Source organism: Canis aureus, chromosome 23, assembly GCF_053574225.1.
Source record: "Canis aureus isolate CA01 chromosome 23, VMU_Caureus_v.1.0, whole genome shotgun sequence".
NCBI lineage: Eukaryota > Metazoa > Chordata > Mammalia > Carnivora > Canidae > Canis > Canis aureus.
The window spans coordinates 27,625,122-27,644,808 of record NC_135633.1 but is presented as its reverse complement, the minus strand read 5'-3'; the positions used below and the strand labels follow the sequence as shown (position 1 = coordinate 27,644,808).

The 19,687-nt window shown below is 36.4% G+C and overlaps 1 protein-coding gene and 1 long non-coding RNA gene across 6 annotated transcripts in view; one reads left to right on the top strand and one right to left on the bottom strand.

Annotated features, from left to right (window-relative positions):
- PGM2L1 (phosphoglucomutase 2 like 1) overlaps window positions 1-17,179 on the top strand; it is a 55,190-nt gene extending 38,011 nt beyond the window's left edge. Inside the window, exons 6-14 of the mRNA XM_077866970.1 lie at window positions 587-780; window positions 1,612-1,801; window positions 2,120-2,217; window positions 2,917-3,097; window positions 5,200-5,293; window positions 5,762-5,891; window positions 6,118-6,307; window positions 9,240-9,373; window positions 11,386-17,179. Of these exons, the coding sequence (XP_077723096.1) occupies window positions 587-780; window positions 1,612-1,801; window positions 2,120-2,217; window positions 2,917-3,097; window positions 5,200-5,293; window positions 5,762-5,891; window positions 6,118-6,307; window positions 9,240-9,373; window positions 11,386-11,488 (1,314 nt within the window). The 3' untranslated portion in view covers window positions 11,489-17,179. The remainder of the gene's footprint in view (window positions 1-586; window positions 781-1,611; window positions 1,802-2,119; window positions 2,218-2,916; window positions 3,098-5,199; window positions 5,294-5,761; window positions 5,892-6,117; window positions 6,308-9,239; window positions 9,374-11,385) is intronic.
- Window positions 1-19,687, bottom strand: part of LOC144294887 (uncharacterized) — a 58,822-nt gene that overhangs the window by 23,311 nt on the left and 15,824 nt on the right. The window lies entirely within an intron of this gene.

The following is a 19,687-nucleotide window of genomic DNA, read 5'->3' as shown; positions in this document are numbered from 1 at the left end:
TGTTCCTAATGTCTTATTGATCAAGCTACTTGGCAAACTGACGGTTTAATGAAATGTATTTTCATTCATTAAGTGCTGAAAATACATATACCAAAATGTATATGTAATAATTAACATGCTAATTATCCTTCCTGATATAGACTTTCTCTGCTGTGACATATACTTTTAACTGAGAAATAATTTCTTCTTTATCACAGAACTCCTTTATCATGCTAAGATTTCTTAGTATCAAATTTTATAGATATCCCATGATTTCTTAGATTATCTTCAGTATATAGTTATAGATCTATGAGTGGATTCTATGGTATATACATATTAATATGTTGTCATAATGATACCCAGATTATATTTTACTTGTATTGTTATTAAAGTAGACTTCTAAAAGTGAAAATAATACATGATCATTTTATTGAAGAGTCCCTGTGGGATCATCATCAACATCCTTTGGTATAAAGTTAGTCCCATGTTGACATTTTCTACTTAATTAATTTGGGAAGCTTCTTTATAAAGCCAAATATCCCTACTGTAGCTAAAAATATCTGGCCAACATTTCCAGTATTTATAGTCGTATTTACCTGTCATCTAGGTTTATTGGGAAACTGGTGCTCAGATCACATCTCCTCACGATAAAGAAATTCTGAAATGTATAGAAGAATGTGTGGAACCTTGGAATGGTTCCTGGAATGATAATTTAGTGGATACCAGCCCACTGAAGAGAGATCCTCTACAGGACATTTGCAGAAGATACATGGAAGATCTTAAAAAGATCTGTTTTCACAGGTATCCAAAAGGGAATATAGGATAGCATTACCATTTAATAAGATTGATGAATAAAGTAAAGAAATAGGGATAAAAATATGTTGGCTATTCATTATATTAAAAGTATAGCTAAATAGTACTAGTCATCATACTTAAAAGGTGGAAATAACCCAAATATCTATCAACTGATAAATGGATAAACTGTGGTATATCTATACAATGAAATATTATTCAGCTGTAAAAAGAAATACTGATACATACCACACATGGATAAACTTTGGAAACATGCTAGGTGAAAGAAGCCAGTCACAAAGGACCACAGAATGTATGATTCTGTTTGTATAAAATGTCCAGAGAAGGCAAATCAATAGAGAGATAGAAACAGACAGAGGGTATATTAGTGATTGCCTATCACTAGGAGGAATGGGAGTGTTGGGGGTGGTGGCTCTGGGTACAGAGTTTCTTTCAGGGGTAATGAGAATGTTCTAAAATTGATTATGGTAATGGTTGAATCTGTGAATATAGTAAAAGCCATTGAATTGTATACTTTAAGTAAATGAATTGTATAGTGTATTAATTACTTCTTAATAAAGCTATTAAAAATTATAGCTAAACATGTGTTTTCTTTATATGAGATTAGGAAATTTTCTCTAAAATTTGATTTTGCCTTATTTCCACATTTCCTTAACTATTCTATAAATAGCTAACACTATTGCTGGAAAGCATCCTGGCATGCTGAGTGTATTTTCTTTATCCTAAAAAATAGATTTTAACTTCCTCCCTAGCTAATTTTAATTATATCACAAGTACCACATTTTATGATTTTGATTGAATAATTCTTTTCCTTTATAGGGAATTAAACTCAAAGACTACCTTGAAATTTGTACATACATCTTTTCATGGAGTCGGACATGACTATGTGCAGCTGGCTTTTCAAGTGTTTGGTTTTAAGCCTCCAATTCCAGTACCAGAACAAAAAGATCCTGATCCAGACTTTTCTACTGTTAAATGTCCAAATCCTGAAGAAGGAGAATCTGTGCTGGTATTTTTTTTCTTTATTTAAATTATTATTAGTGCATTAAACTTCATCAATAGACAGAACTTATTGACAATGCAAAGATTACTTAGAAAGGCAGAAACCACTTTAGTTTACATAATTTAAATTATATTTGAGCCAAATATTCTGTTTTATTTGAAATCTCACTGGTGAATATCCCTACTTCTAGGCTTCTTTTAAATTTAGCCAAACTCTATTCCTTCTAAAATTTATGTCAACTAACATAGTGCCTATACATTTAGGAATATTAACACTGAATTTAATATCTGGAATACAATCTGGTGATCTGGCTCACTGTTTCAGGAACTTTCTTTGAGACTGGCAGAGAAAGAACATGCCCGCGTAGTGCTAGCCACAGATCCTGATGCAGATCGACTAGCAGTGGCAGAACTTCAGGAGAAGTAAGTAAACCTGGCACTTAAATAAAATCTTAAATTTTGAAAAACTGTCTTTAATATTGAGTCTTACAGATTCATTTGAAACAATAAAAAATAAGAAAACAAATTTCCTGTAAGTCCATTATCCAAAGATAACCCCCGGAGGTTGGCATTTTGACATTTCCTTCCTGTTTTTTCTACTCAGACATTTAAAATCTACTTGTTTTTATAAAATTGTTATCATATTACATACATTTTTCATATCTTGATTGTCTTCCACTTAATATTATACTGTGGGCACTTTTTTCAGTACTTCAATATTGTTTAAAATATTACTTTTTAAAATGGTATAATATCCCAACAGATTGCTTTATCAATATTAATCATTTTCTAATCTTGGTCCTTGGGATTGCTGTGTATTTTTGCCAATATAATGTTGTGACAGATATCCTTACATAGACAGGACATCATATAACTTTTTTCACGTTTGGTAGGAGAATTAAAGTTATAGTGTAATAATTTTTTAACAGGCACAGCTGCCCTTTCTACCCTAAGTTCACCCACTGGTGAGCTAGAAATAAGTACTAAATATTTTCTCAGAAATCTCATATACTAGTTTTTGGATTTTCCTATGTGAAAGATGGTAATTTGTGTATCTTAGGGTCAAGAAATTTTAGTGAGAAGGTATAAAAGTCTTGACTTGAATTTTCATTCTCTCTACAGTGGTCATTGGAAAGTTTTCACAGGGAATGAATTGGCAGCTTTGTTTGGGTGGTGGATGTTTGATTGCTGGAAGAAAAATAAATCAAGAAATGCTGATGTGAAGAACGTTTATATGTTAGCCACCACAGTCTCTTCCAAAATTTTGAAGGCAATTGCACTTAAAGAAGGATTTCATTTTGAAGTAAGAACAGATAACATCTGTGTGCTACTTTTCTAAATCGATTTCTATACATCAAAGCCATCTTCCCACCAAAACTGACTTGATTTGATTTATAGTCCCGCCTTTTTTTTCTAATTCTGTTAACACTTGCTTAATCTCTTGATGATTTAGACACCTTGAGCCACGTCCATCCAGTATGTGAATTTCTGGAACTAAGATAAGATATTCTTTAAAAATTGCACTAAAACTTATTCCATACAACAAAATCTGGTTTTTATACTGAGAAAACCAGTGACTTCATCAGTAATATAAACTCCATTCCAAAAAAATTGTAGGTATCATTGGCCATTGTTTAGGCTCTTCAAATTCAGTCTTCAGAAACTTAGTCTTCTAAATTGTAAATTAAGACCCAATGTTCGACACCCAAGAAACAAATAACTCTCTCTCAGCACAGATCATTAACCTTTGTAAGCCTTTGGCAGTTAGGCTAACAATTTTTATAGCTTCTGGGACTGATGCCAATTAAATTGCTTTTCCTCTGCCATCTTTGCCAAATATCAGTGCAGATGTCACCTCTGATCACTTTTTTTGAGCCATAGCCAAGCTACGCCTCTTAATACTGATTGGATGAATAAAAGAAAATTATACCTGTTTTAATGAAATAAAACTTTCAATTTCAGGCTTTTAGAAAAAATATAAACAAAGGGGCACCTGCGTGGTTCAGCTGGTAAAGTGTCCAACTCTTGATCTCAGCTCAGGTCTCGATCTCACAATCATGAGTTCAAGCTCTACATTGGGCTCCATATTGGGCATGGAGCCTACTTAAAAAAATAATAATAATACAAATAGCAAAAGAGAAGAAATTGAAAAATGTATTCAAGCCTAAGATTCTGAATGACAGTAATGTTAACATTTTTCTCGTTAATACCTATGGCAAGAAAAATGCATAACGAGCACAAAAGAGAAACAAAAACATGATTCTGAAGACCAGTATTATAAATTTGGTTACTTGTGTTTGTTGTTGGTTCTGTGGAGGGCAGCAGCGGTTTTGGTTTTTAGTTTTTCCCACTGAGGAAGTAGAGAGGTGAAGTGGGAATCCTAAGTTAGTAATGGTGAGCTCTAGAATCAGTCTATATCACATGCTCTTTCTATTGACTCTAAAACAGTTCATGTCCTTAAAGTGAACAGTAACTCACAGATGAAAAGTCCCCAAATCTAATTACCAAAGAAGTGCTTAGTAACTTTCTTGGTTTTATTTAGGCCTTGGTATTGCAGTAAGGAACACTTGGTTCAAGCATACGCTGTGCATCATTAAAAAGCATTGTGGCCTTTGATTACTCAGGAAACTGAGTAACCAATCGATCGATTACTCAGGAAACTAAATCACAACTTTAATAGGTGCTCTCGTTTTAGTACTTATAATACAGCCCAAAGGCCAGTTTCTGAGAAGCAGTGTCATTAAATGCTCGCTCCATCTCTTACATACAGCATAATCTTGGGCAAATTCACTAAGTCTCTGAGCTTCTGTTTCAGCAACAGAGTTTTTGTAATCATTAAAAAAGGCAATGATAGGGCACCTGGGTGGCTCTGTCAGTTAAGCAACTGACTCTTGATTTCAGCTCAGGTCACGATCTCAGGGTTCTAGGATCCAGCCCCACATAGGGCTCCCTACTCAGTGGGCAGCCTGCTTTTCCCTCTCCTGCTCCCCTCTGCTTGTGCTCACTCTCTCTCTCTCTGTGTGTCTAATAAATTTTAAAAATCTTAAAAAAAAAAAAACCACCAAAAAACCCCCAATGATATAAAGCGGCTGTTAATAGTGCTTGGTAAATAGTAGATGATTATAATATATGTGTGTATTAATGTTACTATGTAACTATATTGATCACCACTTACAAATGTTGGATTATAGTTGGTGTAAATCACTTCTTTCTATGTTCAATAAATAGTGGGTTATCACTCATGGCAATATGAATCCAAGCACTTCCTGGCTATGTGCTTACCACTGTATAAATCTGTGTGGACTAAAAACTGTAAGAGAAGATCTCTAGGAGAGTGTTACCTGCACTTAGCAATAGGCCTTTATGAGGAGTCACTTAACTAGAGTGGCCTTCACTGCATTTCAGGAAACATTACCAGGTTTTAAATGGATTGGAAGTCGGATAAAAGACCTCCTGGCAAATGGAAAAGAAGTCCTTTTTGCATTTGAGGAGTCAATTGGTATGTAGTAAATATTAAAATCCTTGAAATTTGAATGAGAGCAATTTTTTTAAATGTAGTAATTCTATGGAGAGGAATTTTTGTCTTCTGGTTTTGCATTTTGAATTATAAAAACCACAGAGGGGTGGGGGAGACCCTTAAAAGTTCCCTAACTATCTTCAGTATCAGTGGGTTTCATCCATTTGTAGGCTCTTAAATCCACTGGTTCTGTAAATGAAAACTATTGAAATTATTATAGGCTTAAGTTTTCCCCTTTTTAAAAAATGTGTTTTGGGGCAGCCCCTGTGGCTGAGCAGTTTAGCGCCGCCTTCAGCCCAGGGCGTGATCTGGAGACCCAGGATGGAGTCCCACGCCAGGCTCCTGCATGGAGCCTGCTTCTCCCTCTGTCTCTGCCTCTCTCTCTGTATGTGTGTCTCTCTCATGAATAAATAAATAAAATCTTTTTAAAAAATGTGTTTTAATTCTTAGGTTTTCTGTGTGGCACTTCGGTTTTGGATAAAGATGGGGTGAGTGCAGCTGTAGTTGCTGCCGAGATGGCAGCTTACCTGGAAACCAAGAATATAACATTGAAACAGCAACTGATCAAGGTTTATGAAAAGTAAGTTCTATTATTATGAATTTATCATTTCAATTGCCAAATTTCTCATTTTTTTGGTCCTGCTTTTAGCTTTCTAAATTTGATTTTGAAAATAGTCCTTTTTAAAAAGTTCTAAAACTGAACTAAAGACATGCACTTTCCAAATAATACTAGAATAATTATCTTTGAATATATACTTTTCTCAAGTTATCTAAAATCTGATTTTAACACTTAAATCTTTGTGCAGGTATGGTTATCATATTTCAAAAACTTCATATTTCTTGTGTTATGATCCAACCACCATCAAAAGTATATTTGAAAGGCTTCGCAATTTTGATTCTCCAAAAGAATATCCAAAGTTCTGTGGGACATTTGCTATATTATATATAAGGGATGTTACCACTGGCTATGACAGCAGCCAGCCTAATAAAAAATCAGTAAGTACTTTTTTTTTTTTTTTACTTTCTTAACATTTGTAGTGCTTTGTACTATTATAAAATAGTGGAAGTTCAAGCCTGTGAATGTCTTGAAACTATGATCCATTTTTTTTTTTCCAGAGCAGTTGTAATCCCATTAACAGGCTCCCTGCCTCTGATCTTGTCCTCCTCTCTCTCCAAGTGTGTGCTCCTCCCTGGGGAGGGAGATGCAAAAGAGAATTAGACAAAAAGAGAACCAGATGGAGAGAGGGAAGATGTGTGAGGTTGAAAATAAAGTCCAAAAGCCTGTCATTTCAAAGCTCACCATTTCGCCTTCCTCTTTGCAACTTCTCGTTTCGTCCCTATATCTGCAGCCAAATAGAACAACTTACAGTTTCTTATATGCATACATTGTTATTTTAAAATTATGTATTTTGGTGCACCTGGGTGACTCAGTTGGTTAAGCATTTCCCTTTGGCTCAGGTCATGATCTCAGAGTCCTGGGATGGAGCCCCACATCAGGCTCCCTGCTCAGCAGGTACCCTGCTTCTCCCTCTTCTTCCCCATCCCCTGTGCTCTCTTTTGTTATCTCTCTCTCTCTCTCTCAAGAAAAATAAATAAAATCTTTTTTTTAAATGAAAATAAAAATTTCTGTGTTTTTGCTCAAGCTATTTCCTCCATCTGCCTCTCCTTCCTACTGCTGCAGGTCCACACCTTAGTCCTTATTTAAGACTTCAGGCAGGGACACCTGGGTGGCTCAGTGGTTGAACATCTGCCTTTGGCTCAGGTTGTGATCCTGGGATAGAGTCCCATATCAGCCTCCCCACAAGGAGTCTGCTTCTCCCTCTGCCTGCCTCTCTCTGTGTGTGTCTCTCATGAATTAAAAAAAAAAAAAAAAAATCTTAAAAAAAAAAGACTTCAGGTAGATGTCACCTGTTCCACATACCTTCTAGATCCCATAATTAGATCTCTTTCTCCTGTGATTTCATTATACATTGTGCCTTTCTCTTGTTACTTATCACTTTCTATCTTATGTTGTCAGTGTGCTGTACCTGGCAGATCCATTTCTTTTTTTTTTTTAAGATTTTATTTATTTATTCATGAGAGACAGAGAGAGAGAGAGAGAGAGAGAGGCAGAGACACAGGCAGAGGGAGAAGCATGTAGGGAGTCTGATGTGGGACTCGATCCCGGGACTCCAGGATCACACCCTGGTCTGAAGGCAGGTGCTAAACCACTGAGCCACCCAGGGATTCCACAGGCAGATCCATTTCTGACATACCTCTATACCTGTCAAAGCTCCTGCCTACATGGTAGGTGCTCAACAACTATTTAAATGCCATAAATTGCTGATCATATGTATTTGGTTATTGTGAATGATTATTAGCCTTAATTTCCATTTATAATGTCCTGCTGTTGTCTCAGGATGCCAGGGGCATGATATATTTTGGGAAATCTGCAACTTCTTGTGGAGAATACAACTCCTATTCCTTTTGCGTCTATTCACTAGCAGTAGTGATGGAGAGAGTTGGACAATGTTGAATTAAATAAAGAATAGAATAGATAGGACTTGCTAGTTGATGCTCTGTGAGTGAAAAAGAGGTCAGGAAGGTCTCAGTCTTAAGCAAGTGGTGTGTAGTAGTACCACTAACTGAGAAAGAGGTTTCAAAGAGAGGACCAGGCTCAGGACACCTGATGAAAGGTACCACCTCTGTCCTAGTACAACCCCCCAGTTCCCCCGAAAAAAGTTTCACAGACTGATCTGTAGTCCAGGAAGAGTATTAATCTATATGTTCAACATCAGTAAAGCTTTGATGCCTTTTTTATTTATTTTTTAAATTGTTTTCCTTTTTTAACTTTTACGTTAAAAGTATAAAATTTTTTGTACCCCAGGGGATAATTTTGCCCATCCTCTAAGGTATGCTCACTCTGTTTTGGAGACTATTGATAAACTGTCTGTGAAAGTGCTTCAATATTGTAAAGCCCTTTGCAACCGTAGAGGCAGTTTGGACTTTGATACAGATAGACCTGGCTTCAACTTCTTGCTCTGCCACATTAGTTGATGACCTTAACTAGGCCATTTACTCTTTTTGAGCCATGTCAGTAAATTGGCAGTTATATATACTCTGGAAGATTATTGTTGAGGCCTGGAGATGGTGTGTGTAAGGTATATATCCCAATGCCTGTACTATTATGAATGTTCAGTAAAATGGTATATTTATGAGTTATTGTGTATGTAATCCTGTAATCCTTTATATTTTATAATTTAAAAAATTTTAAACATTTTATTTATTTATTTGTGAGAGACATAGAGAGAGAGGCAGAGATATAGGCAGAGGGGAAAGCAGGCTCCTCGCAGGGAGCCTGATGCAGGACTCACATCCAGGACCCCAGGATCACGACCTGAGCCAAAGGCAGATGCTCAAGCACTGAGCAGCCCAGGTGCCCCTTTAAAAGGATTTTTTTTTTTAAAGATTTTATTTACTTCTTCATGAGAGACACAGAGAGAGAGAGGCAGAGACACAGGTAGAGGGAGAAGCAGGCTCCATGCCAGGAGCCCGATATGGGTCTCCAGGATCACGCCCTGAGCCGAAGGCAGGCGCCAAACCGCTGAGCCACCCAGGGATCCCCCTAAAAAGATTTTTTAATTGTAAAAGACACATAACATAAAATCTACCACCACTATCTTTAAGCACACAGTCCAGCAGTGTTAACTCTATCTACGTTGTTGTGCAGCAGATGTCCAGAAATTGCTCACCTGCTGAACTGAACTCTATACCCATTAAACAACTCCTCATTTCCCCCTTCCCCCACCTCTTGCCAGCAGGCCTTCTACTTCCTGTTTCTATGAATTTGACTCCTTTAGATGCCTCGTGTGAGTACAATGTATTTTACAATGCTTGAAAATGAAAAAGGTACCAAGTGTAACTGAGCTGTTGTTAACATTGTGCATAGGTGCTGCCTGTGAGTAAAAACAGCCAAATGATTACATTTACTTTTCAAAATGGCTGTGTTGCTACTCTTCGGACAAGCGGGACAGAACCAAAGATAAAGTATTATGCGGAGATGTGTGCATCACCTGAGCAAAGGTGAGAATGAACTTTTTAAATATATATACATACATATATATTTAGATTTACATGTATTTATTTATATAGGTTCTATTGAAATAAAATTCACATACTGTACAGTTTACCCATTCAAAGTGGACAATTCAGTGGGTTTTAGTATATTCAGAGTTGTGCAAACGTCACTACAATCAAAATTTTTTTTTTACTACATCAATTTCAGAAGATTTTCATTACCTCACAAAGAAACCCCATACCCATTAGCAATCACTTGCCATCCACCCTCCTTCTTAGCCCTAGGCAACCACCAATCTACCATCTGTCATTATAGACTTGCTTATTGTGGAGATTTCATATAAATGGAATAATGAAATATATATGGCCCTTTGTGACTATCATCTTTTTCTTAGCGTAATGTTTTCAAGGTTCATCTGTATTATAACATGAATCAGCACTTTGTTTCTTTTCTTTTTTTTAATTGTTTTCTTGGCCTATATATTCTGTTGTATGTAACACTTTTTTTATCCATTTATCAGGTGGTGGACGCGTGGGTTATTTCCGCGTTTTAACTATTATGAATAACAGTGATACAAACATTTGTGCACAACTTTTTGTGTGGACAGGTTTTCATTTCATTTGGGTCTATATGTAGGTATAGAATTGCTGGGTCATATGGAAATTCTATGCTTAACATTTGGAGGAACTGCCACACTATTTTCCAAAGCAACTGGACCACATGGGAATTGAATTAAAAAACATTTTTTTTAAAGATTTACTTATTCATGAGAGATACAGAGAGAGGCAGAGACAAGAGAAGCAGGCTCCATGCAAGGAGCCCGATATGGGACTCGATCCCGAGACTCTGGGATCACACCCTGAGCCAAAGGCAGACGCCCAACCGCTTAGCCACCCAGGTGTCCCTGAATTTTAAAATTTTAGCGAATTTTTATTACTGGGAAGGCTCTGTGACTATTACCTATTATATAATGAACATAAAGCAATGATTAGGGCAGCCCCGGCGGCTCAGCAGTTTAGCGCCACCTTTGGGCCAGGGCCTCATACTGGACACCCAGGATCGAGTCCCACGTCGGGCTCCCTGCATGGAGCCTGCTTCTCCCTCTGCCTGTGTCTCTGCCTCTCTCTTTCTGTGTCTCTCATGAATAAATAGATAAAATCTTTTAAAAAATAATCAAATAATTTTTATTGTGAGATATTCATTTTTATATTAATATGCTTTGACTTAATCTGTCCAGTTTATTTCCTTTAAAGAGCATGAATTGTCACTAAATTGATTTAATAAACATATTCAGTGGCCATTTAAACTTATTAAAAGTAGTACCTCCTATAATGTTGTCACTGATCAGTATATTTTTGACAAAGTGGTTTCTTGGAATTGCCTTCAGAGTCCAAGGTATATTATTTTGTATGTCCCTAAATCTTTGCATTTAACAGTAGATTTTATTTCCTTTGGGGGCAAAAAAAAAGACGTCCTGAAGTCAGTCAGAGTAGAGTTCAAAGGAAACTAAATTAAATAATGACAAATGACACGTGAAGGCAGTTGAAAAGAGGCTTTCCTATAAATGTTCTGGTCAGCAGCAATGATGACTTTGAAGCACATACTTATAAATGTGTATTTATTTTTTAAGCATCTCATTTTTTTAGTCCCATCCCTGCTCTGTATCTGAGTCATGCCATATCATCCCATAACATCTATTGGATGTTTCTCAAAGTATTTCAGGAAGCCATTTTAGTATAATACCTAGTATTGGTGTTCGGGGCCATTAAATTGCCTGACCCAGGAGAAATCTATAGATTTACCGAAGCTCATCCATGTATCGTGAACCAAGGAACTCCCTTTAATGCAGTTCAATTTCAGTTTGATTTTCCCTCCTTTGTACTTGTTTTGTTTTAACTGAATGAACTTCTTTTTGGTTTACCAGTTGTTTAATTGTCTGCCTTTGAAATTATAACAATTTAAACAAAATTTAAGGTGATGAAAATAAAGAATTTCAAAACTTAATCTTTCTCTTCAGTGACACTGCCTTACTAGAAGAGGAATTGAGGAAACTCATCGAAGATTTGATTGAGAATTTCCTTGAGCCCAGTAAAAATGGACTGATCTGGCGTTCTGCTTAGTACACGCAAGTACGTCATCACTTTGCAGTGGCACATGGAACAGAATAGCCAAGAACTCCATGCGTTGAAGTCGTATTAGCGTTCTCTATCTTATCTGGCCAAGTACTTTTTACTTTTATTTTTTTTCTTTTTGGTTGGCTGACTAAACCAACTGTATAAATTTGAAATGAAATGGTCCAGAGAGAAAGGCTTCAAATTTTTTCATAATCTTGAACGAAAGTCATTGCATTAAAAGTATTATAGTAACACGTTATTCTTCCTTCAACAGAAAAGAAAACCAATACATAAGTGAATTTTCTTATTAAAGTGTGATTAAGCTTAGTTCCGTATTGTAATTGTGTATAGCATGGTTTTAAAAAAAGGCAGATAAATGTTATATAGTTGTAGAGTTAGTTAAGGAAATTAATCTATAAAATTGACAAGAAAATGGCATTGCTCCCAGAATACTGTGGAATAGTGTCATTATTACATCACAGATATTAACTTACAAAGTAGAGTATTTGAAATCTGGTATTAGCATTTCTAGCTTAGAGATTACAATATGTGGTTTCAGGTGCTTTTGGTGCAGTGTAAATTTCTTGTATGTATTTAAAATTCTGACATTTACCGAATGTAAAACAATAGTGGCAATGCTCCTAGTGGCTTCGTTCTTGTCAGATTTCTTAGTGCCTTCTCAGGATATGGTATGAATTAAAACAGTGTTCCTCCATTGAATATAATTTAATCATTTCATTTTCAGACAGTTAAGGAAAATCTTCCAAATGATGTAGGTGCTTCCACTCTATATCAAATAGATTTGCCCTTTTAGAAAGCTTATGAATGTAAATAAAAATCTTTTAAAAAGCAGTCTCAATGTAACTAAAGGATCTTCTTATGAGAATTAAATGTCAATAACCACAGCCTTCAGACAAAGAAGAAAATCTGAACCAAAAAAAGGAGCTCTAAATTTCTTTAAAAGCCTAACTTTGGAATTACATTTTTATAAGTAGATTTATTCCTTTATCAGATGAAGTAATGCTAATTTTACTAAGAAATAAAATATCCAGATTTTAGGTGTTATGAAACACTAAAACTACATGTTTTAAAACTGAAGTCCAATTTATTCTGTCATCTTGCTGCCTACTGTAGAATTTCTGATCTCCAGAGTACTATTTATCTTTTTCAACATGGAAAAAATTTTTGCATATTTTTTTTCAAGTAGGCTCCATGCCCAGTGTAAAGCCCAGTGCAGGGCTTGAACTCATGACTCTGAGATCAAGACCTGAGCTGAGACCTGGAGTCAGAGGCTTAACTGACTGAGCCACCCAGGCACCCCTCAATGTGGAAAAAAAAATTGGAAGGTCACTTTTGTTTGATTCTCCAGTATTCTAAAGAAATCTTAGTAGAGAAGTACTATTTAATCCTCTTAAAATGTATCCTGTCCTATACAACTCACAAAATATTTAAACTCATGTGGTAACAAAACAAGGCCTTGGGTGTAATTATACTAAACAAATTGCTAGTGGGATATAACTGATATTAGAGTATTTATTTCCTAAAAAAATAGTATAAAATTTAAACTGATTAGAATACTTAGTAAATAATGGTATGGTTTGTTGTAGCTACCAGCTAACATTTGGTTGAAACCATAGAATGCAAATATAATTTTCAAATTCTTGTATTGCCACTATTGTTAATTTGTTCCTTCCTTTCCTATAGCTAGATCTTGTATGACTGTAGATAATAGACAACTAGGTAAATGTAGGGGACAGCATACTTCTGAATGACTTTGTTTTTCAAAGGCTTTGTACTGAAAAAGAAATGTGCAGATTTTTTTTTTTTTGTTTTATTTGCTTTTGGTAATGTAGAATGTAATTTAGGAGATGGCCTATATTCTACCAAGTAGTGTGAACAACGCTGTATATATGAAAAATATGTATATTTGGCTTTAGTGGCTTTCAGTGACTAAAGAACAAAGTGGAGCGAAAATAATATGATAGTTCATTCATAATCACTAAAGCCATGTCATGATTGTCATTCTATTATAAAGAGAACAGTTTCGAGTGCTTTAATATAATGCAACATTTAAGTCATCTTAAAGTGAAAAGTTATTAAAACTTAGAATCTTATCTCAAATATTTAAAAATCCAAAGTTAAAATCAACAAAATGTTACAGATGTTCCTGAAGTGTATAGATTAAGGGAATTACTTGATTGTAGCCAAGCTCTCAAGTCTGTATTAGCATAATCTTTGACATGAACTTGACATAGTGGTGTACAGTTGCCTCACAGGATAATTTTAGTAACCCAAGCCAACCAGGAAAGACGGAAGTCCTGGACTATAGGTCTCAGCCTTGGGGTCTACATTGTTTCGCTTTTCTTTATCAACAGTACCATGAAAATGAATCCATTTTCATTGAATGTGTAGATCAAAACTGGGCTTTTCTAGAGTTTTGAATAAAAGGAATGAGTTATTGGGGCAAAGTCAAAGCATACAATGAAAATAAGCAATAGAAATAAACAATAGGTCACTAAGATGGTACAGGAAATGATTCTCATGAAGGGCAAACTTATCTTTCTTAAAGTTGGGAATAAACTGGCTGTGGGCAAGTTGTTTAGCTGTGTGTATTTGTTATTATTATGAGCAGATAGATAGTGAACCTTTTGTTTTCCTTTATTAGCAACCACTAAAAAGAGGCCAAGTTTTAGGAGAGAAAAAGTACCCCTCTTACTGATTCAGTTTCTGCTGGGATGTTGTGTTTTAGGATCATGTGGGAACTAGGGAGGAGAGGACATAGCAGAAATAAAAAGGAATACAGCACAGATTGGAAAATAAGAGTTGTGATAAAAAGTTCAAAGAATTAAGACCATTTAATTCTGGAGGAGAGAGAGCTGCTGAGATAATTTAAGAAGTCTTATACTATTAGTTGAATCTTTTATTAAAGGACTCAAAGTAAGAAGTAATGTGAAAAACTGTTCTCTGTCTTCAGTGAGGACAGAATAAAAGAGAATAAGGACCTTTTAAAAAAAATCCAAATAACAAATTTAAATATTAAAGGATGTACTGTCTTTTAAGGGTTCCTTCCAATACTTTTTTAAAAACTCAGGTGGGAACAATGGCGATGTCATAGAGAGCACTGAAAGTAACATTTGAGTTTCACTCCCTGTCTAGAAGAATTTAGCTCACAAGAGAGTTTTTGTATATGTTGAGTAGTAGATGCATGAGTGCGGTCTTCATTTGCTGCACAGAGACCTGCTTGGATATTATTTTTAATTTAACCTGGCAAATTAAGTAAGACTTGAACACCATTTTGTTCATCTTGAAGAATGTATAGCATTATAGGATGTCTGAGGGTTTTGTTTTAACTGTATTGCTGCTTGGGTGTAGTAACTTCAGCAAACGACGAGGTTCTGAGAGATGGGACACTTTGGGAATATCCTTACATAGGAAATAGGCCTCCCGTTTCTTAAGGAGGTTGCTTCTGGAATGGACATTAGCTGGAGTTAATGGAGAAGTTGTTCTATGAACTGCTGCTACTGGTATTTCTTTCCGATGTTTTCCACTGATGTTTGTGATGCTTGAAAAATCCAAATTTTGCTTGGATAAATTTATTTTATGCCTTTTTCTCTCTACCTCCCTCCTTCCCTAGGTCCCCTCCTACATTTTATTACTGTGAAAAGCTATTGCTCTATTACCTCACTGATAAGAAATCTGAATTGTATTCATTCAGAATGCTTTAAACTTATTCATAACTACGTTTGTTTTTTTGACTTTTGGTTATTTTGTTATTGTAAGAATATTTAAGACATTGTAAGAAGTAATTTTGAATCTATTTCATAGCCTTTTTTGGTCCATCTGGATATTACTGTATGTTAATTTATTATGGCCTTTTATAATTCACTTGCTTTTCTGAGATTGCTCTAGAAACTGATGAGGAAAGAGTCATACTATCACAATGGATGGTCAATTGCTCTCACATTTTATTTCAGGTTTCCCTGTACGTGGGGCACCCAAAGCACAAAATTTGAGAAATATTTTTTACATTTGTCCCCCAGAGCATCTGACCATAAGCCATAAGAAGTTCAAGTGGAAAGAAAAGAACCTTTCACTTCAAGACTTTACACAGCATGACTTTCTTTAGTTTCAGTTGAAAATTGAGTTAGGTTTTTTTTAACCATTGGTTACTTGAAAATATTAACCACACCATTACATTCATCCAACCATATTTTCTCTTTGTTAGTTAGTTCAAGACTCTATACTTTAAAGAAAGGACATACAAGAATGAGTAAAGCGACCAAGATAAGGGCAAATGATATATCTGAAGTTTGCTTCTCAAATTTTTCCACCAGTGTAACCCTAAAGCAGAGGAACATGAATATGTTAGGGAAGGGGCCCAAGTGAAAAATCTGAGGCAGTCTACCACTCCTGAAATTTCATGTTCTGTCATGAAATGTTAAGTTGAATTTTGCATTCCACATAATAAAATTCTTCCAATATAAAAATGATTCCTTCAATCCTCACAGAAACTGGTGCTGCCAGAAAGGAACACTATGTTTATCACAGGGCCTCTCAATGTTTTCTCCCTCCCTTCCTCAATTGTTGCATCTGCCTGGTGGTACATACACTGACCTTAATGTGAGAAATATAAACATAGAACATATCTAGCCTGTTCCCTGCATTTTAAAAGCTGAACTTTGAAAGTATTACTGCCAAATTAAATTGACCTGAAACAGTTATCACTGAACCTTATAATATTGTCAGAGGTGTTGGCCAGTCCGTTTTCATTAATTCACTGGCATTCCTTGACTGAGAAAGAGTATCTGACTATCAACTCTCTAAGAGCAGAGATCATTTTTTATTATTTTTCATATCCTCCCACCTCCAGTATAGTACCTGTTATAGAGTGCTTGGATGGTGATTATAGGAATTAGGGGATTGTATTTTAAAGAAGCTAATTGTTTAAGAAACAAACTGTTAATTTTCTGATTCAGTTTTTTAAACAATTCTCATTACTGAAATTTGTAATAAATAATCTTCTTTAAGCACGCACACACTTAAATACTCTGTTTCTTTTGAGAGATCAGATCATACTCCTATTTGGAAATTATATATAATGCCTAGTATTTACACTCAAAGCAAGATGTTGACCAAGTAGGCTAAGAAAGTATCTATGTAGACTTAATATCAAGATGTTGACCAAGTAGGCTAAGAAAGTATCTATGAAAAAAAAAAAAAAAGAAAGTATCTATGTAGAATTAATATCACTGGTTATAAGTGCCATTTTGAACCTACTACCACTACCTTCCAAGTGAGTCACAACTAATTTGGTACTATTTGGTATATTTTGTTCACTGCTATGATTCATCATATATCTTACAAGAGGCACTCAGGCAAGAGTCTGCATCTGTATATATGGTGAGGACTTCTTGTTTTATGCTAAAATCAACTTTGTATGTGTCATTGAATATACCCGCTAAAATATATGCAGTTAAGAATGAATTATTTTTCTTTGTAGCAGTAGATCAAAACTGTGCCCTTGTTTTAGCAGTTTTTGTCAACATTTTCTCATTTTTTTTCTGATGAAAACACCAGGGTGTATGATAAGTACTGCCTGTGAGAATTTGCACTTAAAGTGTTTGTGTGTGGATTTCTTGTGGGTTTTAACCAAATGAAGTGTTATCAGTAATAAACAGGCCTCTTTATAGGCATGAATTTCTGTGTATTTTTTATTATCTTAGTTACTGTATGGTTCATAAAATTTGCTATCCAAGTGGAACATGTTTTTGAAATATATGCATGGTATATAAAACCTAGAATCTACTTTCAGCCTAAATGAATATTCTAGCTTATTATTTGGTGAATATGTATTGATTGGTTCATCAGAAATCCCAGGAGAAGGGGCACCTGGGTGGCCCAGTCGGTTGTCTGGCTCAGGTGATGGTTCCAGAGTCCTGGGATAGAGCCCTGAGGCAGGCTCCCTGCTCAGTGGGGAGTCTGCCTCTCTTGTCCCTCTGTCCCTCCCTCTACCATTTCCTTCTCCCTCTGTTCCTCCCCTCCCTCTCCCTTTGTGTACTCATTCCCTCTCTGAAATCAATAAATAAAATCTTTTTAAAAAAAAGAAGTCCCAGAAGAAAGAGCTAATATTAAAGTCCTTTCCATCTTATTTTTGCCTTTCACTCCTTTAGTTGACTTAATTTGTCCACCCATGTTAGCATCAGCTAATATAACTAAAATGTTAAATATATATTATTTTTTTAAAAAGATTCCATTTATTTACTAATGAGAGACACAGAGAGAAGCAGAGACACAGGCAGAGGGAGAAGCAGGCTCCATGCAGGAAGCCCAACACGGGACTTGATCCCAGGACTCCAGAATCACACCCTGAGCCAAAGGCAGATGCTCAACCACTGAGCCACCCAGCTGTCCCTTAAATATATATTATAATAAAAATCTGTTATTCCCCATCCTTCCTCCTGTCATCCCTAAACTAGCATTTCCTTATTTCTATTACTGGTGTGACCATTCTCCTATCTCTTTATTTTCCTCTATAGTTCTGGTTCTAATCATTAAGTAGTCCAGTCTTGCATGCAATTTGATTTAAATTAAATCTTTGACCTTTATCCTTATGCTTCATTATTTCATTTTATAAAATATTTATTGACTTGGAAATATGCTAGTACCAAGGGCACTTGTAGAAGCTTAAAAAGTAGGAAAAAGGACAGCAACCATGCTATTGCTGGAACAGTCTGTTCAGGCCACTGTTCTGCCTACCCCCACTCCACCAGATCACCATTATCTATTCCTTATGTCTTTGGATTCAAAGCACTAGAGAGAAGGCCCAGTTGGCTGGACTCTTGTCACATGCATTCCAGCTAAACCCAGAAACTAATTAAGGAGGGATTTGACCTCCCAGGTGCCTTCTGAAATGCAGACCACTGCACTTACCCTTCTATCAAGACACAGTGGGAGCGTGAGGCTCAGTCCATTAAGTGTCTGACTCTTGATTTCAGGTCATGATCTCAGAGTTGTGAGATAGAGCCCGACACTGGGCTCTGCGCTGGGCATGGAGTCTGCTTGAGATTCTCATCTCCCTATCTCCCTCTGCCCTTACCCTCTCTTAAAAAAATAAATAAATAAAATTTTTTAAAAGAAGAGTGGGAGAGAGTTATTTCACCAGTTGTAATTTATGGGGAAGGCAAAGGAGGAGGGAGGCCATCTTAAGCACAGAACACAGCATGAACATTCCAAGAACTGTAAGTGGTTTGGTATTGCCATGTTGAGAAGGGGTGTGAATGGAGAGGGCCCTGTGTGCTATGCCCTGGAGCTTGGACTTCAGTCAGCAGGTGAGAGTATGGAAAGGCATAAGCAGAAGGTCTCTAAAACGGTGGTGGGGGTGAGGAGTAGGTATGAGAGAACCCACCCTTGGAAAGAACCTTCATGGTCATCTTATCCAATTTACCAGTTCCCACAATCTGATTACCAAATGGGGATTTATATTTGAACCTCTCCCATTATAATTTGCTCAGACAAGTTGTATCCTTTTTTTTAATTGGAGTTCAATTTGCCAACATATACCATATCACTCAGTGCTCATCCCATCAAGTGCCCCCCTCAGTGCCCGTCACCCAGTCACCCCAACCCCCCTGCCCACCTCCCTTTCCACTACCCCTTGTTCGTTTCCCAGAGTTAGGAGTCTCTCATGTTCTGTCATCCTCTCTGATATTTCCCACTCATTTTCTCTCCTTTCCCCTTTATTCCCTTTCACTATTAAGTTGTACCCATTTAAAGAAAGACCAGTAGAGAGTTCTTTCTCGTGTTCAGCTGAAATCTGTCTCCTGCAGCTTCTACACTTTGGTTATACTTGGAAGCTCAATGTTTTTTTCTTTTTTTTTTTTTTTTTAATTTTTTTTTATTTATGATAGGCACACAGAGAGAGAGAGAGAGGCAGAGACACAGGCAGAGGGAGAAGCAGGCTCCATGCACCGGGAGCCCGACGTGGGATTCGATCCCGGGTCTCCAGGATCACGCCCTGGGCCAAAGGCAGGCGCTAAACCGCTGCGCCACCCAGGGATCCCTGTTTTTTTCTTTTGTGTGTGTGTGTGTGTGTGTGTGTGTGTGTGTTTAAAGATTTTATTCATTTATTCATGAGAGACACAGAAAGAGAGAAAGCGGCAGAGAGAGAAGCAGGCTCCATGCAAGGAGTCCCACACGGGTCTTGAT